We start from the raw sequence: 26,268 nt of genomic DNA on the forward strand, positions 1-26,268 counted from the left end.
TTAAAACTATTTTTTGAAAGAATCATAAGTAAGATATTATCTTATTTTGGATTCTCACCTATTAAAATATTATTTTAATAAATGAAAATACAAAGAAATTAAATCTGGGCCATCCAAATAAGATATGGACATCTAGCTACATGATTTAAAGTACATCAAAGTGACTAGCACCGAAATTGGTTCCAAGGGGCAATGACGGGTATTTGGATCATTTTCGTTTTGTTTTTAAGGGCTTTAGCATAAATAAGACTTTAACTAGGGAGTCTACATTAAATGGATATCCATCTCGGTCAGTTAAAATAATTTCCACATGAGACAAGACTTGTAATGAGGAAGACACGCTGAGAATGACTAAAAGGCCCATTGATATTAAATCAGCACGTTCTTCACTAATTTGACTAAAATCCATTTAACTAATTTAAAAAAATTAAAAAATTACTAATTATTTAATTATAGCACTTTTTAAAATATTTATATGTATCATTAGATTATGCATCATCAATTTATAAGTGAGGCAAATTAATTTGATAAAAATAACAAATATAAATACTTTCAGTAATTTTTAACTTTTTTAGTCTTCCCAAAGTAACCAGTTGAGTCTTATATTAGGCTCTAGAGACAGTATTATTTAAATATAAATTCACATAAAAAATTGACATATAACTGTATGATTAGAAATTTGACATAATAAATATCACAAATTTGATATAAATATTTTTTTTTCTTGCGAAAAATAAAGTAGCAGACCTGAATTATCGCCCCAGATGGGGTCGTGAATCGTGAGGAGCGTGGAAATTACGAACAATTATAATGGATTCCAAATATTATGCTCTTAGCTTATTGTCATCGACAAAATTGACGAAGATATTTGTGAAGACTTGTCCAAAAAAGTCATAAATGGCAGGCCCCATGAGAACGGCAACAAAAATTAAATAGAACCAGTGAGATGGTAGAAAAATAGCGTGAACATGTGTATTGGCTGTGGACCACCAAGATACAGTCGGGTTTAATGGAGATGAGAGTGAGTAAGATGAGGGATTTTACGGAATGATTCTGACTTTGCCAACTATATGTCTTATCAACACAACTTTATTAATTAAAGCGTACATAGACCGCAGTTGACTTAAAATTCTTTCGAGAAGAATGCTCCAAAAATTGAAATAATGTAACATGAAATTATAGGCCATCCTCAGTTTTTTTTCAAAAAAAATTTCAAAAAAATTAAATGAAGGTGTTGTTTTCAATAACAGATAATGATATGTGCAGTCATAATATTGAGATTATTAGGCTGGTGCGTAGTACTAATGATGCAGTCATAATGTGATTGGCATAGCTAAAGCCAGAATGGTTCCCCTCTTCCTAATGTTGTAGGTTTCCAGTTGGCCCCTAGCGTTTTTCAAACGACGGCTGATACTTGTGGTTCTATATGGGTGGGCTTTACGAGGAAGACATAAATCCTTGGAACCCAAAAAACTTGCTTATACTTTTTTAAGATCTAAGTCATTTTATTTTTCATTAGGAATCAGGATTACCATTTCCCATAACTACTTTTCTTTTCGCGGGGGAAGAGACACGGTTAAAAAAAAAAAGACATATGAAAATACTGTGATAATTATACATTAATTTTAGCATTTAAATAATAAAGTAAAATGTACAGCAAGAATATATATTCACATAAAGATAAATCTACGTAATTAATTAGTGCTTTTTTTATAAGTTCATATCCTTTTGCGATCCAAAACATGAAGATCGACCCAGAATATTCAGTCTTTTTGGCCAAAAAAGGGAGTAAGAAGGAAATTTGACGATGATTCCGAAGTATAAAGCTTCATATATACTAACGAGGAAAAGATGAAGTTATAGACATTTCATTGACAGAAGATGGAATGGAATTGTTGGCAGAAGCAGAAGGATGACCCGAATTTGGGTCCATCCTACCATGAACATAAAATGCGGGTTTGCGAGGAAATGGTAATTCCACAGAAAGATTACTTAAATACGAAACAACTCTTGACATGGGAGGCCTATACCTCTGCTTTCTCTTGAACACACAATAATCCAATCTGGATGCACTTCATCACTTCTGCTTCACAACTACTTTCTTTCAACTTCGGATCCATTATTTCTAATGGCGTCTCACCTCCCCTCCACTGGTTCCAAGCCTGCAAAGTTTTCACAGTACACACATGTCAATACTCAATATTAATATTTGCCCTTTCTTCTTATAACTTTCGATGCATCAGGCGATCATATAATTATTGAGGCACGATGGCATCACACCTGCTTCAGCTTATTTATATCAACATATATCTATTGAAATTTGACAAAAATGAATACGTACAATTCATCAAGTGATATGTTTCAGAGTTAAAGTCATTGCAAGTAACGACTTACGTAAGCTAGCTGGGAGGCCATTAATGCTGGGTAATTCATAAGAACAAGAATTTTTCCGCCCACATACTCCAAAACTAAAGATATCTGATTTTTCTGAGTATCTTCCAAAATTCACATATTCAGGAGGTATATAGCTGCTGCCAAAAAAAAAAAATCCAAACAATATAAGCCAACGAGAAACAACATTTTACTTGTTGGAACAAATAGAAAAACAAAGTAACGAAGTGTGGTAAGGGATTCAGCAGTCACTAACTCACTATGTCCCAACTATTCTTCTTGTTCTTTCTTGGTGTTGATCTATTGCCACCGTTTTTGCCATTCAAAAATCGGAAAGCTTTGGATTCATGTTTTCATCTCATAAGATATTGCTAGGTTTAAGATCACGATGTATAATTTTAAGACGTGAATGCTCATGAAGATAAAAATTGCTCGACAACCCCTTCAATGATTTTAAAGCACCTGGACTAATTTGACAAGAGTTGATCTTGAGAATCTGTATAATCAACAATAACAATATAAAGGTGTTAGACTTCAACAGTAAATGTGCTGGTGAAAAATAAAGATAAGAAAACCTTCAGACCAAACGTAAATACCAAACCAAAGAGAAAGTAGTCGAGGCTTTTGTTGGGTGCAAATTTGTAGACGAGTATCTTCTCATGCTCTTGTAAGCAAAATCCCAACAATGTCACTAGATTTCTATGTTGAAGTTTAGCTGTTAGTAAAATCTCATTCTTAAATTCCAGGGTGCCTTGTTCGGAGCTCGTGGAGAGTCTCTTCACAGCAATTTTCTGTCCATTAGAAAGAGTACCCTGAGATCATGCATAAGTAAAATTAGCATTTGCAACGATACTCAAATATGGACTAGTCATTAGGACTGGGTACTATAGGTAATTGTTAAAAAGATGTTAACATTTGCATTATGGACATAAAATAATTTCTCACCTCGTAAACTTCTCCAAATCCTCCTTGAGCTATCCTGTTCTGATCTGAAAACCTGTTTGTTGCAGCTTCAATTGTAGCGAAATCGAATCGCAGTGACTCCAGAGTAGTACATTCAGTTCCAACTAAACGAATGTATATATGTACTTTTCAAATAAGCACATCATTCTAGGCATAATTCATACACACACTTTCTGGTTCTATTTATAAGTCACTTCTAACATGTTATACACAGATAAAAAAAAATAAAATTAAACTTCATTAATTTTCATTTAAAGTTCAAGAACTTTCTTATTTTATCTCTATTTAATAAATGAAGTGTAAAATTGTACATCCATACAAAAAAATTCTTTTAGTACCCTATAAATAGGACTAAAAAAATGTCTTTTCTTCCTGTTTATAGACAGGACCAGAGGAGCATATACATAGGAAGAGCATGATTGGTTTGATTTTCTATTTTCTATTTCATAAAACGTACAGTTTTCTTTGAGAATGGCATATCTCCTCCTTGCCTTCCTTCGCAGCAAATAGATGACGAAATAGGACAGCAGGGCTGTAATAACGACTGGGATGACCACCGCGATAATGATCCGTGACCGGACTTTTCTGCCTCCTGCGTAATAAAATAATTGCTATAACATTGACAGTTAATATAAAAGTTAGTTGATTAATTTAAGTAGATTAAAAAATTAGTTAAGCTAATTATTTATAATAAATACGTGTTTTCTTTTCTAAAATATCCTTTTTAATTAAGTGTATTGGTTAGAATTATCATTATTACGAGGATTACCTAGAAAAAAAGTAGATAACCATCGAAGACAAAATGAATTGAGATTTGATATTTAAAATCAAAATAAAAATTAAATGAGCTTTTATATTAAAGACTGGAGGTAGTAATAAAGAAATGTTATCTTTTTCCTTCTAAATTTTCCCTTAAGGTACAATGAAATAATTTATTAGGTCAAAATGGACAAAGTTGGCCCACGCAAAGAAGGCCTGCCTGTCATACGGTCATTTGAGCCAGACAGCCTTCATTCGTTGAACATGTGACAAATTGAGAACTTGACCCATAAGGTTTTTTTTTTTTTTTGACCTTGATTAAGGTTGCATTAAAAACTAGTAGTAATATAAATCTCAAAATCGGCGGCGTATAGATAAATAATTAGCCATTTAGAAGGAGAGCTTTACCTTCGGACGCTGAGCCCCCTTTGCCGCCATCAACAGAAACAGAATCATGTGAGACGCGCTCAGGCGAACGCGCGCGAACAGCTTCAACCTCTCTGTAAAAGAGTCGCAACCCAAACATGAGGCTGCAGCTTGGATACAGAACCATTCCGGCGTATCTTCCAAGGCAACACAGCGGAATATCCGCCATCATATCCCTCAGACATCCCCGGCAATCTCCGCTCGTCAAATCGTGCGAGCATTGAACCAGAGTGCACACCTTCTGATCCCTCACTTTCCCCGTCCTCGTCGCAAATTTCTTTTCTCCAGCTGCCACACCGTCCGCCGCCTCCGTTATCGCCTCGTTCAGCGTGTTCGCCAGCACCCACCCGACGCCACCTTGATTCGACGTGTCCGGAATCGTGCTGAAATTCCCGAGCTTAATCCTGGGCCATTCCTCCAAGTTGGAGAAGATGGAACGGCTCGAATACCGAACTAAGCACTCGCGATACCAGATGATGGCTTCCTTGGAGTACAAACAGCGCGACGCGATTTTCTGGATTGCCAACTGAACGCACTTTTGGCACATCTGACCCGTGACATCACCGTGACACAAGAAGAGGCCGTAGATGGCCTCGCTGGCGTTTACACCGCCTCCGGTGACGGTGGTGTTGTAGAATTCCACGACGCCAGTGGCGGAGAAGATAAAGAGGAAAGGAGAGTGTTGAGGTTGACATGGTAAGGACCATTGAAAGCGAAGGTTTTACTGGCGGAGCAACTATGGTGGATATAAACAGGATCTTTATTGCCTATATAAACAGAGCCATCTGCTTCAGCCCTGGCTATGGCGAAATATTGAAGCAAGCTGAGGAAGAATATGAGATGGAGGTTAGGTACAGTCATTTGGAATAGCTAATGCTTGATGATTAATTGATATTTGAATGAACAACTGGGGATGTATGCTCTGAATCAGAAGAAAATTTGGCCGACAAAAGGCTTTAATGATTATCTAGTGGGGTGTTTTTTAATGGTTCTTTCTTTTACCATCATCTAGCACCCTATGATCAACCCCAATGTTGGTTCCTTTTTGGCCAACTATAATATTTTGCTTATAATTTGTCAAATCTGATACAACCAATGTGCCTTGGACGTAATTCTAAAATATTGCAAGATGGGTCTCAAATCAATCTGTTTCTTTTTTAATGGAAAATCAATCTGTTTCTTGATATGCCAGAGAAACTGCGTATCTTTCTCCTATGCACTTGATATACAATAATGTAAAAGAAGTAACTTTATTATTACACTAATAACACGCATGATTCAGAATTCGGTAGGTTGGATGGGATTTGACGACGATGGTCAGCAATGATCAACTACATGGGGTTTTACGTACGTTTGCATCTTGCCTATGTACGTTTAATAATGGTGTTTTATTTACATATTTGTATCAGACACACAAGATTGACATGAATAATCCCATATATATATAGATATAGATATATATATTTGTATGTATTAATTCTTTTTTATATCAGCTAATAAATTCGGGTCTCTTTTATTCTGCTAAGAAGTGGACAGATGCTTTTTTCGCTATTAATATTCTGATCTTACATAGGAATCCAAACGAATCTCCACAATCCACATGTTGGTAAACAGAACAACAAATAAGCTATCGAGGGTACACTTGAGTGATGGAAGCTTCGTCAACAGAGTATGGGGCTGATCTGCTTTGAGAAGACTTATCTGTGGAGTTCGATGGAAGGCTGAGCTCAACGGTTCTGCTTTGAACCAAAAATGGAGGTCTCTCAGGTATTGCTACGCTAACTGAGTAACTATTGAGCATCAGAACTATTGTCTGCATTGTTGGCCTTTGAGCTGGATCTTCTTGTACACATGTTAATGCAATCTGGATGCATCTTCTCACTTCCTCTCTATTATAAGAATCTCTCAAACTCACGTCTAACACTTCCAACGGCGTCCCATCTTTCCATTTCCTCCAGGCCTGCAAAAGAAGTACAGTATGAAAGTCAAACCAGAAACAGAGCAAGCGACAGAGAACAAACACAAAGATCCTCCAAACTCACATAGTTCAGGAGATGTTCATCGTAGTTGGATTCTTGAAAGGATGTGCTCTTTTGTCCGCTTATTATTTCCAAAATCAACAGGCCAAAGCTATATACATCCACTTTTACAGACAGATTCCCATGCATTGCATACTCCGGAGACATATAACCACTATAAACAAAGTCAAATTCAAAACATAAAACTTGACATGATGAATATTTCACAAACATTTACTATCAAAATATTATGTGTTTAAATTGAACAAAGGACATTGGCACAAAGTAATAAAAAAAGGGAGATTGAACTCACAATGTTCCCACAATTCTATTTGTATTTCCTTGAGTTTGATCAGCACCAAAAATTTTTGCCATACCAAAATCTGCAATTTTTGCATTCAAATTCTCATCTAATAATATATTACTAGCTTTAAGATCACGGTGTATGATTCTAAGTCGAGAGTCTTCATGAAGGTAAAGTATTCCGCGAGCAATTCCTTGTATGATCTTGTATCGTTTTGGCCAATTGAGCATACTTTTTCTTTCATCATCTGATCAACATCAAAAGAAATGAAGAGATTAATGTGCAGTATCAAAGGGGGAAAGAAATTCAAATTAAAGAAGCTTATTTATGAATGACATACTGAAAAGAAAATGATCCAAGCTCTTGTTGGGAATGAACTCATATATGAGGATCTTCTCTTCTCCATCCAAGCAAAACCCCAATAGCCTAACAAGGTTTCTGTGTTGAAGGTTGGCCACTAAGACCACCTCATTCTTGAATTCTTCTGCACCTTGCCTGGAGCTTAATGAAAGCCTCTTCACTGCAATATCTTGCCCATTAGGAAGAGATCCCTGAAAATACCGTACCTTCTTTGAGAAGCTCTGAACCCAAACCAAATTGTCTCAAATTTTTACAGGGAACAAATAAAATACCTTGAAAACCTCACCAAATCCTCCTTCGCCTAGTTTATTTTCATGGGAGAAGTTGTTTGTGGCCAATCTGACTGTTTCCAGATCAAACTGCACGTGCTCCACACTGGAAATTTCAACTGCACATTAGCAGCCAGAGTAAACTTAAAGCTGAAGGCCTTCCGAGTTTCACATTGTTGGGTCAAGGATTTTATAATAGATTGAATCATCGATGCCACTAGCATATATAAAAAGTTTCACGGCTGCTAAGCTAGCAAAATGTGGAAGTACCGATAGAATCACAAATAAAACGCTATTTTTTCTTGAATCATACCATCGTTTTCTTCAGCTGGCGGCACTAATATGTGCTTCTTGCTTGCCCTTCTAGTTCCTAACCAGCAGAGAAGGAGGAAAAGCAGCAAAACAGTCGTAATTGGAGCCACAATCGCGAGGACTACGGCCACAGAGATCCGGGTTTTTCCTGCTCAAATTAATTGGTCGATCAGTTTCCAGTATATTACCACTTAAAGTCGACAAAACTAATAAGTGGGAGAAGTCAAAAAGCAATGCACAGGACTCTCCACAAACACCTTTTGGCGTTGGTTCTCGCGGGGTGATCACCGGCGATGATTGGTAGAACGGGTACGTTTCATATCGGACAATACAACTAGTTTGCAGGACTCTGGCCCCTATTTTTCCATTGCAGCAACTGGGTAAGGTCGAACTTGCTCGTTTTAAGCATGTTTCGCAGGTAGTTTCCGTTAAGTCCGGCGTGCACTGTGCTAGCGTATACAGCGTTTGAAAAGTAGAAAATTTGGCTTCTTTTGTAGCAAACTTCTTGTCAGCCCCGCCCTTTACGGCTTGCGTCTCCGCCGCGTTGATAGTCTCAGCCAACAGTGACATGAAGCTACTCTGGTTTAAGCTTGCCGCAGTATTCATCAAAATAAGCCTGGGGGCTTCTTCACTGACGGAGGAGAAAGGCTCATCTGAGTAACGTAACATACACTCGTTGAACCAGATCACTGACTTTTTATCTAAAGGACACCTTCGGAGTATTTGTTTGGCCGCTACGGAAGCGCAGTCATGGCAGGCATCGGGGGTGAGATCGCCACGGCAGAGGAAGGCGCCGTAGACAGTGCTATCGGAGTTGCCGGCGGCGGCATAGTAGAAACCGTTTTGGCGGGTGGAATTTGTGGAAAGCCATGAAAGGAGATGGTCCAGATTGGTTTGATAGGAACTATTGGAAGAGAAAAATGTAGTGTTTCGACAGTTGTAATATTCCTCTGTTTGGGCGGATGCTCTATAACTGGTTACTATCACTGTCAGGATCGCCATGAAGAGCATGAGAACAGAGAGAGGAGGAGGATCAATTTTGTAGAGCTTCATTTCGTTTGTTGGTGAAGATCTCTGTCTCTCGCTTGCTCAAATTATACCCTTATCGCTTGGAATTGCAAGCTAGGACGGAGCTTATTGCTTCATTGCTTACGGTTCAGAAAGTCAATTTTGTAATAGACCAGAAAAATGCACTGTTAAAGAATATCACGTCACGAGAAAGAAGAAAGAACTTTTACAAAATTTATATAATATTCTAAATTAAGTTAAAATATCATATTGATTACTTGTTTTAAAATACAGTTTTGAAGTGTTGATTTATTTGATATATATGAAAATATCCTTGTATGCATATCTGTACCCGTGCTAAATGGTTAAGAATAATGTCAGCTAGGAATAAAGTAGACAAAAATAAATTGAAAGACGAGTAAAATTAACTTTGAGGAAAATTTAAATGATCAGATTACAACCAACTGAAATTAATATATAGGAGTGAAGTATGAGATAAATTTAAAAGTTAAAGAATTTTTGTTATGAAATAAATAAAAGTAAAGAACACCAAAGATTGCATAATAGAATTTTAGTAGGTGGGAAATTGGTTTTAGGGCGTTCACGGGCACACAGCGTCAGTCGTGGGAAAAATGGGAAACGAAGACTTGGAAAACGGAGTCTCACCACTCGTTTCCATCCCGTACGGGGTGGGTCGGGTCTGAGTCATACGGTCACTGTTGGTTGATTACTGATCAAACACCTAAGAAGATTCTTTTTAATTTTAAAATTTCAAAGCTTTCTTACTTACTATATTTTAATAATACTTGACAATATTTAAAAAATAAATGTTAACATATTTTTATAAGTATTTCTAATTTGAAATTTTAAAGTTTTAGAGATATTTTTTTAGAATTATTCCATTGACTAATGATATTGATTTTTTGTGACTGATGTGTATCTGATTATTTGAACCCAAAGAATCATCCACCAGTTCCAAGTCACAATGAACAATTTATACTTTCATATTCATGTGTTGAGAAGTAGTTAAGAATGGTTTAGTTAAGATAATATTTACTATGACAGTAAGAATTAGTTGGGAATAAATTTGGTTTTTAATATAAAATCTCAATCTATTTTATTTTTTAAATTTATAATTTTTTTTTGAGAATATGCCTATTAATTGTACATATTAAGAGATTCCGATTAAAGAGTAGTTCTAATGCATATGACTAAAGAATGTAATTTAAGAAAGTTAACACACATTTGTTATAAATAACCAGGTTAACTAATTTTTTTAAATATTTTTAAATTAGCTATTGAGTTTTTATATTAAGGATTGAATTTCTTGTAATACATATAGAATTAGCCATATAACGCAATATCAGGGGAAGATAGATAAATGATTACGTGAGGGGTGTTAAAAAAAATACTTTTATATAAGTTAAGATAAAACTCTTCTCACATATTTATTTTATATGCTATAAAATCACTTTTAAAACTATGATTTGATTTCTATGTAAACCCTTTTTAAATCTTAAAACCAAGTCTTAATTTTTTACCAGTAAAGTTTTATGATCAATTTTAAACTGATTATAACTTTTAAATATTTATAATTAAACTTTCAGGATTTACAATTGAGATATGTTGTTAATCACATAACCGCATTTTTTGTTGGTTTCATTTTTTTTCCTTTCCAACCTCGGTCCTTCTTCATAAACCCTATCATCTCATAAATCATGGTCATTGAATTTTTTTTTTCCTCTTATGTTCCACTTTCACTTCCAATTCCAATTCTCAACTTCCAATTTCTTGTTATCAAACGAGGCATTAACATATGGAAATGAATTCCAATCTCATTTGTATGCCTCCAATTTCATTGTACCAAATTAAACGAGACATTAGTTGACTTGGGCATTGACGCGGGGTGCCAGTCTAAATGTCATTGGAAGTAGATGGTGGAGGAATTATTGGACGCGCAATGGGAAGAGTCTGAGAAATGACTATGAAGTATGAACACTCGAAAAAGTTTGGTTGATCAGGTCTTCATTGTCGTGTTCAAAAGGGGCTTAAAATTTTGTCACGACCTTTTCACGGATATAAAGAAAAAGAGGCAAAAAAAAGCTAATTATTTATTAATTTGACTGATATACTACCTCTAGTCTTTAATACAAAGGCTAATTTCAATTTAAAATTTGATCCTAAATATAAGACTTCAATCCACTTTGTCTCTAATATTTATTCATTGTTTCTAAAGGTAATGGTTATAGTAATGATAATTTTACCTAATACACTTGATTAGTAAGGATATTTTATGAAAGACAATATCTATTTATTTCAAATAACTAATTTAACTAATTTTTTTAATATACTTAAATTAGTCAACTAACTTTTATGCTAAGCATCGGAGGTAGTATATTTATATTTCTCAGGTTTATACTGACATACTGTATAGCGTTTTTCATTACTTCAAACGTAAACAATAATCAAGGAAATCAAGAAATTATTAATGAAAAATTTAATAATTTTAGCTATTTAACTAATGTCTTTCAATTGAATATGTAGAAAATCAGAACAGCTAATCCTCCAAAATGTGTCATGTAATTAACATGAAACTGAGTGGAGTGAGTATTACGGTTCTAGCTACGCCAGTCAACATCTATCTTCTTAACCACTGGTTCTCAGATTCTAAATCTGCTTCAGGTCCCCAAAAAAAAAATCAAAATCTGCCGCGTTGAAAATTCCGAAATAATAAAAACTACGAAGATAAATGAGAATAGCAAAAGGAGTTAACAAACATTACACTGCCGGCATATGAATTGAAACGGCGTTAATGATCACAAAATGATTCGTTTCATGAATTCTGCTCAACTCTTTCTTCTTCTCTGCCTTGTGATCCTTTCGATTGCCAGAATCAAAGGACAAACTTACTCCTGTTCCCCTACAACTTATGCCCAGAAAAGCATGTTTCAGACAAATGTGAATCACTTACTTTCTTCCCTTTCCTCCAACACCAATCAAAGTGATGGATTTTACAACACCACCGTCTCCGGGCAAGAAAACAACTCCAACGCCACCGTCTACGGCATGTTCCAGTGCCTCGGCGATGCCACCGTCCAGACCTGTCAAAAATGTGTTTCCGACGGAATCAAAGATATCCTTCAAAGATGCCCCAACAATACCGGAGCCATCGGTTGGTACGACAAGTGCTGGTTACGTTACTCCGACCAGTATTTCTTCTCCAAAACGGAAGAAAACCCGATGTTAATTCTTTATAACACCGGCAATGCAACAGACACGATCAGCTTTATGAAGCAGGTGGGTGAAACCTTGAGAGGGATTGCAAAAGAGGCATCGGAAGGCGGAAGCAAGAAATTTGCGACAAAAACAGTAGACTATGATGTTTTTCAAACTCTGTATACTATGGCGCAGTGCACGCCGGATATATCTGAGATTGATTGTCTCAACTGTCTCCGTAACAGTATTAGCAATTTGCCTATTTGCTGTAATGGAAAAGTAGGCGGAGTAACCCTCAAGCCCAGTTGCTATTTAAGGTATGAAACGTACGCCTTTTACCAGGAACCACCTCCCCCACCTGCGCGCCCGCCACCAGCTCCTTCGCCGGAATCCACTTCCAAAGGTCAGTTGTTACTGCTTCAAGGAATAAACATTGTACGAATTTTTTCACCCAAATTTGTTGCTCTTGCAAGATTGTTTTGACAACGAAGCTAGAACTCTTCTGATAAATCTACAGGGCTAAGATTGTAAATTTATTCTAAAAGTTTCCATTCAAAAATTATAACTCTTCTAAATAGAAGACCTTCTGTTTAAAAGTTTAAGTCTAAAGAATATGTAATTTAAATTAATAAATGATGTTTTAATTAATAATAACTTTTTATTACAAAGGGTGAGCCAACAATTTAGTGGCACGAGTGGGATCCAAGCTTTGTACCACTATGCAACACAGGTATCGAGTTTAATTAACAATTTTAAACTTAGGAATTGTTTTACAGGAAATTAGAGAATATGTTGAGGATAAAGAAAAAATAGTATAATTTTAATAAAAATAGTGAATATATATATGTAACTTAGTTTTTTTCTTTGGTTTTATTCAGATAAAAGCAGGATTTCAGCTGGGATAATTATTGCCATAGCTGTTCCAACGGTGACATTCATATTGCTCTGCTTCTTGTGCTTAAAAAGGAGGGCAAGGAAAGATGCTTCAGTTCCTAAACAAAGTGGTACGATAAATATCAGCTCTCATGTTTAATTTGATACACATGAAATTTTCGCTTTAATTATTACATGGAAGTTCCTTAGATATCATCATCCCTACATTTTTTTGGTTTGTTTTTGGTTGTGTAGTTGATATTTCAAGCGTAGAATCCCTGCAATTTGATTTGGATACCATCAGAACAGCCACAAATGACTTCTCTCCTGACAATAAACTTGGTCAAGGAGGATTTGGTGAGGTTTACAAGGTATATAAATCTATTATACTTGTAAAAATCGGGATCACTACTCTTAAAATCATAAATAACTATTTGTTTGCAAATGAATTTTAATAGATTGATTATTCCTTATGAAGGGTGTCCTGCCTGGTGGACAAGAGTTAGCCGTAAAAAGACTATCAAGCGGTTCAAAACAAGGTGTGGGAGAATTTAAGAATGAAGTTGCCACGATGGCAAAACTTCAACATAGGAATCTTGTAAGGTTACTTGGATTTTGTTTGGATGAAGAAGAAAAGATACTCGTATACGAATTTTTGCCCAACAGAAGCTTGGATAATTTTTTGTTCGGTAGGTTTTGCAAAATTATTTTCTCCGTTTAGTTATGCATATGGTCACTCTTCAAATTATATAATACTCCTCTAGTTCTAAATATAAGACCCACTTTGTAGTGTAATTTACACTACAAAGTAGGTCTCATATTTAGGACAGGAGGAGTAATAATTATTAATTGCATTGGCTACCTTGGGGTGATGATGTGAATCTAATTTTTTATCTTATTATTTGAATTGGCTTCTTATTGGGCGTCTAGGACTTGAAAACCAGGGTAAATTGAATTGGTCTATGCGTTACAAGATTATTGAAGGCATTACAAGAGGAATGCTTTATCTTCATGAAGATTCTCGACTAAAAATCATACATCGTGATCTCAAAGCCAGTAATATATTGTTGGATGAAGATTTGAATCCAAAAATCTCTGATTTTGGTATGGCTAAAATTTTTGGAGTTGATCAAACACAAGCAAGCACAAGCAGAGTTGTCGGCACCTTGTAAGTTAAATTTTTTTCATGCCAATTGTTTTGTATCATAATTTATAATGAACTTGGGAAAAGAAATTATTTACCATGTAATGGCTTTTTTTTTTGTAGTGGATACATGGCTCCAGAATATGTAACGCATGGTCATATTTCAATCAAATCTGATATATATAGTTTTGGTGTCCTCATTTTGGAGATTATTAGCGGCGAGAAGAATACATCTTTCTATATTTCAAGTTATGCCGAAGACCTACTAAGCTTTGTAAGTATATTATCTTTTTTGAGCGAAAGCTACGTAAGTATATTATCAAAAGTAAATAAACTCAGATGGTAGCTAGAGAGGTCAAAATATTAACACATTAATTAATTATGTATGATTGGAACAATTTGCAGGCCTGGAGGCTGTGGAGGGAAGGGAGGCCATTGGAATTGCTGGATCCTAGTTTAAGAGACTCTTGTTCGAGAAACGAAGTTATTAAATGCATCCATATGAGCTTGTTGTGTGTTCAGGAAAACCCGGCTCTCAGACCCACAATGCAGTCTATTATGGTGATGCTAAGCAGTCACTCCTTCACATTGCCGGATCCTCGGGAGCCTGCCCTTTTTGTTGGTCGCGATCGAACAGATTCAAACAATCCAGCCATTTATGAAAATAGTTTGGATCAATCTACAAGCAAGCATGTGCAATGGTCTGTGGATAAAGATCCGATAACTGATTTATACCCTCGCTAGTGTCCTTTGTATATCACTTTAGTACTCATCGGATATGTCAAAAATTGATAAAAGTTTATGAAACTAGGGTTCAAAATAAGGCTTATCACGCACCAAAAAGTTTAAAATAGGTGTATTATCAAGAATTAAGACAATTTTGTTGTATATTTGACCTTCTGATGGGAGGATGATATGAAAGCTGATTGATCATACATATCTTTTAATTACTCTCAGTAATCAGTGATGTTTCTGTTAATGATTGTCAAACCATTCGTTACGCTGTGGATGATATTAATTTGAACAACTGTGACGATGAAGGTAAAAAATTGAGAGGATCTATGGCTGAAAAAGAAGAAGGGCGTCCTATATGTGGGACCACTGAAATACGTAATAATTGAAATGGTCATGAGAAAAATAATTTATCTTATTTAATAGTCAAAGAAATTAAAAAAATATTTGGGTGAAAACCAAACCATGATTTTAAAAATTATTTTACGGTATACGAAATAAATGTGTGAGAAGAGTTTTATCTCGACTTATATAAAAATATTTTCTTAAAAGTGCTTTTGGATTAAACCAAACACCCCTTAATAGTAGTGCTAATAAAGCAACACAATTTAACAATCATCTGCATAGCAAATATAATATTCTACAAATTTCTTGTACACCGAAGAAACGACCTGTGCAAAATTGCATGGGCTTCAAAAAATTTTAAAATTTTATGGCTATTAATTAAATTATGATCTAAAATAAAAAAACGCAATCTAACATAAGCTAAAGTTTCAGCCAAAAACAAAATGAGCTAAATTTTGTCTTTGTATTTGGTTAACTTGCGTCCTGTGTTGGGGAAAATTACAAAGGTCCCCCTACCTTTTCTCAATTTTCCATTCCTTCCCCCGAGAAGGAAATTCATATTGTCCAGTCTGTGTCACGACTCGAGCCTAGAGCCACAGCCACGATTCAAGGGACAAATTTATCATGATGATTCAAAAAAGGCATTTTAACAGAAATAACATTTTTGTTCCGTTTTAAAAAGTTAATAGGTATTTTTGCTTCTGACATTTTACTATAGTGCTTGGTATTTTTTTAATATTATAATAAGTAAATTTGTCCTTTTATCTTTCATACAAAACTGCTCATACGTTGGGAAACCCCCATAAAAAGTATTTTAAGCAATTTAAGATAATGCTTTTTTTACATGTGGCAAAATATTCCTAACACTTAACATTTCACACAAGTGTATTTATCTTCTAACTTTGTTAATAATATCAGCCTACCTATTAATAATATCAATACAGGCATTACACGATTGATTGGATATTATTAGAGATTGTGATATAGATGTAGTAAGAAATTAAAGGATATATATTTATATATATAATACTCCTTCGGTTTTAAATATAAGACTCATTTTATAGTACAAATTGTACTACAAAATGGGTCTTATATTTAGGACTGGAGGAGTACTAGAGATCTAGTTTCTACTGCAAATTGTATTACAAACTATATCTTATATTTAGAGCAGGAATTAGTTGCACTACAAAGTAGATCTAATACTACCTCTGATATTTAATATAAGAGCTACTTGACTAATTTAAGTAGATGAAGGAAGTTTGTTAAGCTAGTTATTTGTAATAAATAGGCGTTGTCTTTCCTAAAATACTTATGCTAATTAAGTGTATTAGCTATAATTTCCATTTGATGAACTCTTTAACTTGTGTAACTACTACGATAACTATTTTTAAAAAAATAGATAAATATGAGAGACAAAGTAGATTGAGGTCTTATATTTAAAATTAAATTCAAAGTCAAACTATAGCTCTTATATTAAACACCAGAGATAGTATTTAAGAGGGGAGGTAGTATATGATAATGAGGATTTTTTTGGTCAAAGTATATAAAAATGAGGTTGGAGGGTATGCATTATACAAGTCAAGCAGCCACCACGAAGTCCCATCCACATGTTTCTTAGTCAACGGTTTCTAAAGTCCAAGTCTTTCACCTTAAGATGCATAAATAAGTCGAGTATTATCCCCCAAGTGTGAACCAGCACATTTGAATATTGATATTCATCGGAGAATTTATGATTCACTGGCAAAAAGGAAAAAACCAACAAGAAGAAGAAATTAAAATTTATGATTCGCTTCATGGCCTTGCTGCTCCTTGTTCTTGTAATCTTCTTCATTGCAAGAATGAAAGCACAGGTGCCATAGGTGGATTGTTCAGGCCATACTTATGCCCCAAACGGCACACACCATGCAAATCTTAATCGCTTACTTTCAACTCTCCTCAAACGCCAATCGCAGTGATGGCCTTTACAACACCACCGTCGGACAAAGCGGCGACACCGTCTACAGCCTCTACCTCTGCCGCTGAGACACCACCGTCTCCGCCTGTCAAGCATGTGTTTCCCAGGCAATGCCTCAATTATACACAAGCCGCGCGTTGGTACGAAAAGTGCAGAGTCACTACATTTTGATTTGGATACCATCAGATCAGCAGCCACAAACGACTTCTGCCCCAACAATAAACTAGGGCCCTGTTTGCTATCAAGATTGAAATCACTTATAAGCACATTTTACGTAAATCGAAATAAAACTCTTCTCACATATTTACTTCGTATTCTATAAATCACGATTGAAAAGCTACTTATAAGTTATTCTAAACGGCCCTAGGTTAAGGTGGATACGGGTGTGCAAGGTATACAATACTACTTTCCTGATGGAAATGGCAAGCATGCACTCTCAAAATCATAAAATTATTACTATCTTCGGTTTTTAATATAAGATCTGGTTGACTAATTTGAGTAGATTAAGAAAATTAGTTAAGTTAGTTATTTATAATAAATAGATGTTGTCTTTCCTAAAATATCCTTGCTAATAAAGTATATCGGTTAGAACTACCATTATTATAATGACTACATTAGCAAATAAATAAATAAATATGAGACCAAAAGTGAATAAGAATCTTATATTTAGGACCAAAATAAAAATCAAACGAGCTCTTATATTAAGTACAAGGGGTAGTATTTGTTTGTAAATAAATTTTAATAATATCTTATGTTATATGCAGGGTATTTTACCAGGTGGACAAGAGTTAGCTGTGAAGAGATTATCAAGTAGTTCCAAACAAGGTGTACTAGAATTTAAGAATGAAGTAGTTACCATGGCAAAGCTTCAACATAGAAATATCGTCAGGTTTCTCAGATTTTGTTTAGAAGAAGAAGAAAAGATACTCATTTATGAATATTTGCCCAACAAAAGCTTGGATAATTTTTTGTATGGTAAGCTATGCAGAATTGGCTTTTGCATTTAGGTACACGTATAATTGCTCATCCAATCATGCAATTTTTATTAATATTTGTTTGAACTTGAGTAGGGATGCTAATCTAACATTTTCTTTTGTTGTTTAATTTGCTTCTTAACTGTATAGAGGCAGAAAACGAAGGTAAACTGAATTGATCAAATCGGTACAACATTATTATTGAAGGGATTGTAAGGGAATAATTTATCTTCATGAAGATTCTCAATTCAAAATTATACACCGTGACCTCAAACCTAGTAATGCATTGTTGGATGAAAATTTGAATCCAAAAATATCTGACTTTGGAATGGTGAGAATCTCCGGAGTTGATCAAACTCACACCAACAAATAAAGTTGGCGGCACATTGTAAGTCACTTAAATCAACATTTTATATAATTTCTTATTGTATCATAATTTATAATGAACTAGGCAAAAAAAGATTATTTATCATGTAATGCATGCTATTTTGTGGTGGCTACATCACTCTTGAATATGCAATACATGGTCATATTTTGGTCAAATCTAATATATGTAGTTTTTGTGACCTAATCATGGAGATCATCAATGGCAGGAAGAATACTTCTTTCTATGCATCAAATTATGCCGAAAACCTTCTAACCTATGTAAGTACATTATCAAAGCAAATAAACTCAAATGTTACTAGCTAGAGAGGTCAAAAATCTAAACAAATTAATTATATATTATTGGATATGCAGGCCTGGAAACTCTGGAGGGAAGGAGCGCCATTAGAATTGCTGGATCCTAGTCTAAGAAATTCATGTCCAGGAAATGAAGTTATTAAATGCATTCATGCAAGCTTGTTGTGTATCCAGGAAAATCCAGCTCCAAGACCAGCGATACAATTTATTATGGTGAATCAAGCAGGTTTTGAGAATAGCTCGGATCAATCTACTGGCAAGTCTATGCAACGATCTGTGGATGAAGATCCAATTTCTGACATGTATCCTCGTTAGTACTACCTTAACTACAAAACTTAATTAGTATTGTGTTGTTGTATCAAGAATTAAAGTACGTTATTTGTGTATTTTTCCCTTCTAAGAGGAGGATTAATGTTGTGTGGTTTGTATTCAAATTTCAAATTCTTCGAACCCAAACAATTACCGCTCACTTTACGTTTCCATTGAAAGCAAACATGTGACGTCGTCTTCATGTCCGTCACATCCATCCCCACCTTAATTTGCCGAAACTTTGCATGTGGGGTATATTTAATACTGAGAGAATCTGAAAAAATACAAACAAGGTCTTATAGTTAGAATTGAAGACAATATTTAATTTTCAAAATTTTAAATTAGTCTTGTTATTATACTTTAATAACCATTGACACTATTTGAAAAGTAAATAACAACACATTTTTGTAGTCATTCCTACTTTGGGATTTTGAAATTTTAGAGGTATTTTTTTTGGATTTTTCCTGTTTAATATTTGAGATATTTTTGAAAGTTTTGGAATTTGAGTTTCAATTCCCTATTTCTATTCTTACTCAAGGTGTTAGTTTTCTAATAAACTAAGAAGTAAAGTTTAATTGCTTTTGAATTAGATTTAACAGGAAAAAAACGAATGAAATGAATCAAAATAGAGGAAATTGATTATGTAACTTTCTTGCTCGTTATTTGATATTTCTCTTTGCACTTGAGAGATATTTCTCGTCATATACTAGTTTAAATTAAGAAAAAATTAATTTGGCAGTTCTTATAGTTTTACCAAATTTTGAATTAGGTCTGTATAGTTTTTTTCCCCCTTTTTATTCAATCCTTATTGTTTGTTAGTTTTTTATTACAGTCCTACCATTAATAATCCTTGAAGCTGCTGTTACTTCAAGTTAAGACAGCTGATGTGGCACTGATTAAATTTTGACCAAGCACCGTCTTTCTCATCTGCAACACCTCTTCCCTCTGCTTTGCTCTCCCCTCCTCCATTTAGTCTCCTTCCAAGCCAACCCCATCAATCAGGTCACGCACGAGGAAGTCAATGTTTGATAGCTCGACATGAACAATAAACAATCAACAGAATCTTCAAAGTCACCAAGTCTGTTCCATCGTCCTTCACATCTCTAACTTCTTACTTATCATCATATTATTATAAATGTTTATTGTCTTAATAACGCAAATTTTATCTTCCTGAAAGTTTTGGTTTTTTGTTGAAAACTGCGGGGTGGGGATTAGATTTCTAATGTTGCCGAATGTCACATTGAATTTGCTTGCGTCTGCTGTTAAGAGTTTGTGGGATTAATTCAGCTAAGACGTGGACGGCGAGAGAGAGATCAGGGAGGGAGGGAGAAGTTGAAGAAGGTGTTCAGTGCTGCGTCAAAATTTAATCAGTGCCACATTAGCCCTCTTAACTTAAAGTAACAGTAGCTTCACGGATTATTAACGGATGGATTGTAATGAAAAACTAACAAACAATAAGAATGGAATAAAAGGAAAAAAAAACTATAAAAGCCTGATTCAAAATTTGGTAAAACCATAAGGACTGCTAAATTCATTTTCCCTTAAATTAATTATAGAGAAGTTTCGCACTAGCTAATTTCTTCGAAGTCGGTGACTGCCTCTTACGAATTTCGAAGGGAATTGCATAAAATTTTATTAATTCTCTTCAAATCATATGACAGTTCCTATTTTAATATAGAATTAAGGAATTAAGATAAGTGCATATAAAAAAAAAAAAGAATTAAGGAAGATAAGTCTTACATATAAGACTAATATTCACTCCCTAATTAGGTCCTACGTTAAGTATTGAACGAGTATGAGACACATTTAAAAGTTATAGAATTATTGTTTTTATGAAAATCAACAAATTACAGATAAAATGAAATAAATAATAACAAAATTAGTAGGGCAAATTGCTTTTTGGGCGTTGACGGGCTGGCTGCGTCAGCCTACGAAGGAATTAGGAAAGTGGGAAAAAGGAGAAAGGTAGGCTTGAAAAAGGGGGTCTCACTCTTAGTTTCCTCGTCGTAAGAGGCAGGTCGGGCCTGAGCTATACTATCACTATTGATTATTGACTTTTTGTGACTGGTTTCACACGTCTCTGATTATTTGAACCCAAAGGATCATCCATCAGTTCTCAGTCACAATGAATAATTTATACTTTCATATTCATGTGTTGAGAAGTAGTTAAGATAATACTTATTATAATGTACTAAATCCAATCTTTAATATAAAAATTAGTTGTGAATTGAATTTGGTTCTAAATATAAAATCATAATCTACTGTGTCTTCCAAATTTATAATTTTTCTCCAAGAATATACCTATTAATCGTACATATTAATTAAGGGGTTCTCATTAAAGAGTAATTCCAATGCAGAAGATTAATAATGAATATAGTTTAGGGAAGTCAACACATATTTATTATAAACAACCAGTTTAACTAATTTTTTTAATATTTTTAAATTAATTATTGAGCTTTTGTATTAAGGATTGGATCTCTTGTATCACGTATAGAATTAGTCGGATGACGCAATATCGGGGGAAGATAGGTAAATGATTATGTAAATCTTAAAACCAAGTCTTAAGTTTTACAAGTAAATTTTTATGATTTACAAATCGTGCACAATTTTAAACTGATTATAACTTTAACTATTTGTAATTGAACTTTCAGGATTTACAATTGAGATGTGTTGTTAATCACATAACTGCATTTTTTGTTAGTTTCATTTTCTTTTTCCCTTCCCAACCTGGGTCCTTCTTCGTAAACCGTATAATCTCATAAATTCGTGGTCAGTGAATTTTTTTTTTCTTTATGGGTTCCACTTTCGCTTCCAATTCCAATTCTGAGCCTCCAATTTCTTGTTATCGAACGAGGCATTAAAGCATGGAAATGACTTGTTCCAATCTCATTTCTATGCCTCCAATTTCATTGTACCAACTTAAATGATATTATCTCTGGTCCTTAATATAAGAATTTATTTGATTTTTTTTGTTTTAAATATAAGACATCAATCCACTTTGTCTCTTATATTTATCTATTTTTTTAAGATGGTCATTGTAATAGTGATATTTCTAGTCAATACCTTGATTAGCAAGGATATTTTACGAAAGACAACACATATTTATTACAAATAACTAACTTAACTAATTTTTCTAATCTACTCAAATTAGTTAACTATTTCTTACATTAAAGACTGGGAGTAGTACATTAGTTGATTTCAGCATTGACCGGGGGTGCGAGTCTATATGTCGTTTGAATTGGATGGTGGAGGAATTATTGGACACGCAATGGGAAGAGTCTGAGAAGTGACTATGAAAACTCAAAACCTTTCAGTTGATCAGGTCTTCATTGTCGCGTTTGAAAGGGGCTTAAAATTTAAATAAATAAAATTTTGTCACCAACTTTTCACAGATGTAAAGGAAAAGAGAAAAAGAATAAACTAATTATTTATTACTTTGATTATTATATATTTATATTTATCGAGTGTGTACTGTATAGCGTTTCTTCATTACATAAAAGGTAAACAATAATCAAGGAAATCAAGAAATAATTCATGTGTGTTTAGAAAAAATTTAAAATTTTAATTATCTAAAATATTTTTTTAACGTTGGTTGAAAATGTAGAAAATTAGAACAACTAATCCTCCAAAATTTGTCATATACTAACTCCGGTCATAATTATAAAAGCTAGTTGACTAACTTGAGAAAATTAAGGAAAGAAGTTAAGTTAATTATTTGTAATAAATATGTGTTGTTTTTCTTAAAATATTCTTGCTAATTAAGTATATTGATTAGAGTTACTATTGTTAGAAGGACTACCTTAAAAAAAAACATAAATATGAGAGACAAAGTGGATTGGGGCTTTATATTTAAGACCAAAATAAAAGTCAAATAAGATATTATATTAAGCACCAGAGGTAGTAATAAATATGAAACGGAGGGGAAATATGCTCGCGTGAGTATTACGGTTCTAGCTAGTCCTGTCCACATCTCTCTTCTTAATCACTGGTTCTCAAATTCTAAATCTGCCGCGTTGAAAATTCCAAAATACTAAAAACTGATAAATATAAATGAGAATAGTAAAAGGAGTTAACACTTAACGTACAGACTCATATTACCCTGCCGGCGTATGAATTGCAACGGCATTGATCATCGGAAAATGATTCGTTTCATGAATTCTCCTCAACTCTTTCTTCGTCTTTGCCTTGCAATCCTTTCGATTGCCAGAATCAAAGGACAACACGACTGTTCCCCTACAACTTATGCCCAGAAAAGCACGTTTCAGACAAATGTGAATCACTTACTTTCTTCCCTTTCCTCCAACACCAATCAAAGTGATGGATTTTACAACACCACCGTCGCCGGGCAAGAAAACAACCCCAACGCCACCGTTTACGGCATGTTCCAGTGCCTCGGCGATGTCACCGTCCAGACCTGTCAAAAATGTGTTTCCGACGAAATCAAAGATATCCTTCAGAAATGCCCCAACAATACTGGAGCCACCGGTTGGAACGACAAGTGCTGGTTACGTTACTCCGACCAGTATTTCTTCTCCAAAACGGAAGAAAAGCCCATGTTAGTTTATTATAACACCGGCAATGCAACAGACACGACCAGCTTTATGAAGCTGGTGGGTGAAACCTTGAGGGGGATTGCGAAAGAGGCATCGGAAGGCGGAAGCAAGAAATTTGCGACAAAAACAGTAGACTATGATGTTTTTCAAACCCTGTATACTATGGCGCAGTGCACGCCGGATATATCTGAGATTGATTGTCTCAACTGTCTCCGCAACAGTATTAGCAATTTGCCTATTTGCTGTAATGGAAAAGTAGGCGGAGTAACCCTCAAGCCCAGTTGCTATTTAAGGTATGAAACGTACGCCTTTTACCAGGAACCGCCCCCCCCACCTGCGCTTCCGCCACCAGCTCCTTCGCCGGAATCCACTTCCAAAGGTCAGTTGTTACTGCTTCAAGGAATAAACATTGTACGAATTTTTTTCACCCAAATTTGTTGCACTTGAAAGATTGTTTTGACAATGAAGCTAGAACTCTTCTGATAAATCCATTGGGTTAAGATTTAAATTTATTCTGAAAGTTTTCATTCAAAAACTAAAACTCTTCTAAATGGAAGACCTTCTGTTTAAAAGTTGAAGTGTAAAGAATATGTGATTTAAATTAATAAATGATGTTTTAATTAATAATACTTTTTTATTACAAAGGGTGAGCTGACAATTTAGTGTTACGAGCGGGATCAAAGCTTTGTATCACTATGCAACACAGGTATCGAGTTTAATTAACAATTTTAAACTTAGGAATTGTTTCCCAAGAAATTAGAGAATACGTTGAGGATAAAGAAAAAATAGTATAATTTGAATAAAAATAGTGAATATATATGTAACTTAGTTTTTTTTTGTTTTATTCAGATAAAAGCGGGATTTCAGCTGGGATAATTATTGCCATAGCCGTTTCAACGGTGACATTCATATTGCTCTGCTTCTTGTGCTTAAAAAGGAGGGCAAGGAAATATGCTTCAGTTCCTAAACAAAGTGGTATGATAAATATCAGCTCTCATGTTTAATTTGATACACATGCAATTTTCGCTTTAATTATTACATGGAAGTTCCCTAGATGACTAATTAATATCATGATCCCTACCTCTTTTTTGTTTTGTTTTTGGTTATGTAGTTGATATTTCAAGCGTAGAATCCCTGCAATTTGATTTGGATACCATCAGAACAGCCACAAATGACTTCTCTCCTGACAATAAACTTGGTCAAGGAGGATTTGGTGAGGTTTACAAGGTATATAAATCTATTATACTTGTAAAAATCGGGATACTACTTTTAAAATCATAAATAACTAGTTGTTTGCAAATGGATTTTAATAGATTGATTGTTCCTTATGAAGGGTGTTCTACCTGGTGGACAAGAGTTAGCCGTAAAAAGACTATCAAGCGGTTCAAAACAAGGTCTGGGAGAATTTAAGAATGAAGTTGTTATGATGGCAAAACTTCAACATAGAAATCTCGTAAGGTTACTTGGATTTTGTTTGGATGAAGAAGAAAAGATACTCATATACGAGTTTTTGCCCAACAGAAGCTTGGATAATTTTTTGTTTGGTAGGTTTTGCAAAATTATTTTCTGCATTTAATTTGTTATGCATATGCTCACTCTTCAAATTATATGATAATTATTATTAATTGCATTGGTTAACCTGCGGTAAGGATGTGAATCTAATTTTTTTATCTTATTATTTGAATGGCTTCTTATTGGGCGTCCAGGACTTGAAGACCAGGATAAATTGAATTGGTCAAGGCGTTACAAGATTATCGAAGGCATTACAAGAGGGATGCTTTATCTTCATGAAGATTCTCGACTAAAAATCATACATCGTGATCTCAAAGCTAGTAATGTATTGTTGGATGAAGATTTGAATCCAAAAATCTCTGATTTTGGTATAGCTAAAATTTTTGGAGTTGATCAAACACAAGCAAGCACAAGCAGAGTTGTCGGCACCTTGTAAGTTAAATTTCTTCATGCCAATTTTTTTGCATCATACTTTATAACAAACTTGAGAAAAGAAATTATTTATCATGTAATGTGTGCTTCTTCTTTTTTTTTTTTGTAGTGGATACATGGCTCCAGAATATGCAATGCATGGTCATATTTCAATCAAATCTGATATATATAGTTTTGGTGTCCTGATTTTGGAAATTATTAGCGGCAAGAAGAATACATCTTTCTATATTTCAAGCTATGCTGAAGACCTACTAAGCTATGTGAGTATATTATCTTTTTTTAGCGAAAGCTACGTAAGTATATTATCAAAAGTAAATAAACTCAGATGGTAGCTAGAGAGGTCAAAATATTAACACATTAATTAATTATATATGATTGGAATTGCAATTTGCAGGCCTGGAGGCTGTGGAGGGAAGGGAGGCCATTGGAATTGCTGGATCCTAGTTTAAGAGACTCTTGTTCGAGAAATGAAGTTATTAAATGCATCCATATGAGCTTGTTATGTATTCAGGAAAACCCAGCTCTGAGACCTACAATACAGTCTATTATGGTGATGCTAAGCAGTCACTCCGTCACATTGTCGGATCCTCGGGAGCCAGCCTTTTTTGTTGGCCGCCATAGAACAGATTCAAACAATCCAGCCATTTATGAAAATAGTTCAGATCAATCTACCAGCAAGTCTGCGCAGCTGTCCGTGGATAAAGATCCGGTTACTGATTTGTACCCTCGCTAG

General features: G+C 34.6%; 4 protein-coding genes across 5 annotated transcripts; 1 reads left to right on the forward strand and 3 right to left on the reverse strand.

Annotated features, from left to right (window-relative positions):
• Nucleotides 1-1,846: 1,846 nt before the first annotated feature.
• On the reverse strand, nucleotides 1,847-2,732 carry LOC114725460 (putative cysteine-rich receptor-like protein kinase 32). 2 transcript variants are annotated; one of them, XR_003738419.1, is made up of 3 exons: nucleotides 2,648-2,727; nucleotides 2,395-2,531; nucleotides 1,847-2,162 (listed from the first exon to the last, which is right to left on the reverse strand). XR_003738419.1 is itself a non-coding variant. In XM_028911975.1 (3 exons), the coding sequence occupies exons 1-3, from the start codon at nucleotides 2,711-2,713 to the stop codon at nucleotides 2,137-2,139; spliced, it is 225 nt and encodes a 74-aa protein (XP_028767808.1). In that variant the 5' UTR covers nucleotides 2,714-2,732; the 3' UTR covers nucleotides 1,847-2,136. The 2 variants fall into 2 exon arrangements, 1 of the variants encoding a protein (XP_028767808.1); XM_028911975.1 differs by having other exon boundaries at nucleotides 2,652-2,732.
• A 17-nt stretch (nucleotides 2,733-2,749) lies between these two features.
• LOC114725476 (cysteine-rich receptor-like protein kinase 10) lies at nucleotides 2,750-5,086 on the reverse strand. Its single transcript, XM_028911995.1, has 5 exons — nucleotides 4,522-5,086; nucleotides 3,812-3,946; nucleotides 3,337-3,458; nucleotides 2,988-3,203; nucleotides 2,750-2,887 (listed from the first exon to the last, which is right to left on the reverse strand). The coding sequence occupies exons 1-5, from the start codon at nucleotides 5,084-5,086 to the stop codon at nucleotides 2,750-2,752; spliced, it is 1,176 nt and encodes a 391-aa protein (XP_028767828.1).
• A 969-nt stretch (nucleotides 5,087-6,055) lies between these two features.
• Nucleotides 6,056-9,023, reverse strand: LOC114725461 (cysteine-rich receptor-like protein kinase 25). The gene is made up of 7 exons (XM_028911976.1): nucleotides 8,054-9,023; nucleotides 7,804-7,953; nucleotides 7,494-7,609; nucleotides 7,202-7,412; nucleotides 6,871-7,108; nucleotides 6,582-6,732; nucleotides 6,056-6,499 (listed from the first exon to the last, which is right to left on the reverse strand). Exons 1-7 carry the CDS (start codon nucleotides 8,853-8,855, stop codon nucleotides 6,167-6,169), a joined length of 2,001 nt encoding a protein of 666 aa, XP_028767809.1. The 5' UTR covers nucleotides 8,856-9,023; the 3' UTR covers nucleotides 6,056-6,166.
• A 2,610-nt stretch (nucleotides 9,024-11,633) lies between these two features.
• LOC114725478 (uncharacterized) lies at nucleotides 11,634-26,268 on the forward strand. The gene is made up of 18 exons (XM_028911996.1): nucleotides 11,634-12,429; nucleotides 12,905-13,030; nucleotides 13,155-13,270; nucleotides 13,378-13,588; nucleotides 13,677-13,690; nucleotides 13,844-14,067; nucleotides 14,167-14,317; nucleotides 14,449-14,736; nucleotides 17,839-17,963; nucleotides 18,642-18,693; nucleotides 18,904-19,031; nucleotides 23,246-23,970; nucleotides 24,459-24,566; nucleotides 24,703-24,818; nucleotides 24,925-25,135; nucleotides 25,298-25,535; nucleotides 25,645-25,795; nucleotides 25,930-26,268. The coding sequence occupies exons 1-18, from the start codon at nucleotides 11,634-11,636 to the stop codon at nucleotides 26,266-26,268; spliced, it is 4,119 nt and encodes a 1,372-aa protein (XP_028767829.1).

Source organism: Neltuma alba, unplaced genomic scaffold, assembly GCF_004799145.2.
Source record: "Neltuma alba isolate B1F8T4 unplaced genomic scaffold, ASM479914v2 tig00012254_pilon, whole genome shotgun sequence".
In the NCBI taxonomy this organism is placed as follows: Eukaryota; Viridiplantae; Streptophyta; class Magnoliopsida; order Fabales; family Fabaceae; genus Neltuma; species Neltuma alba.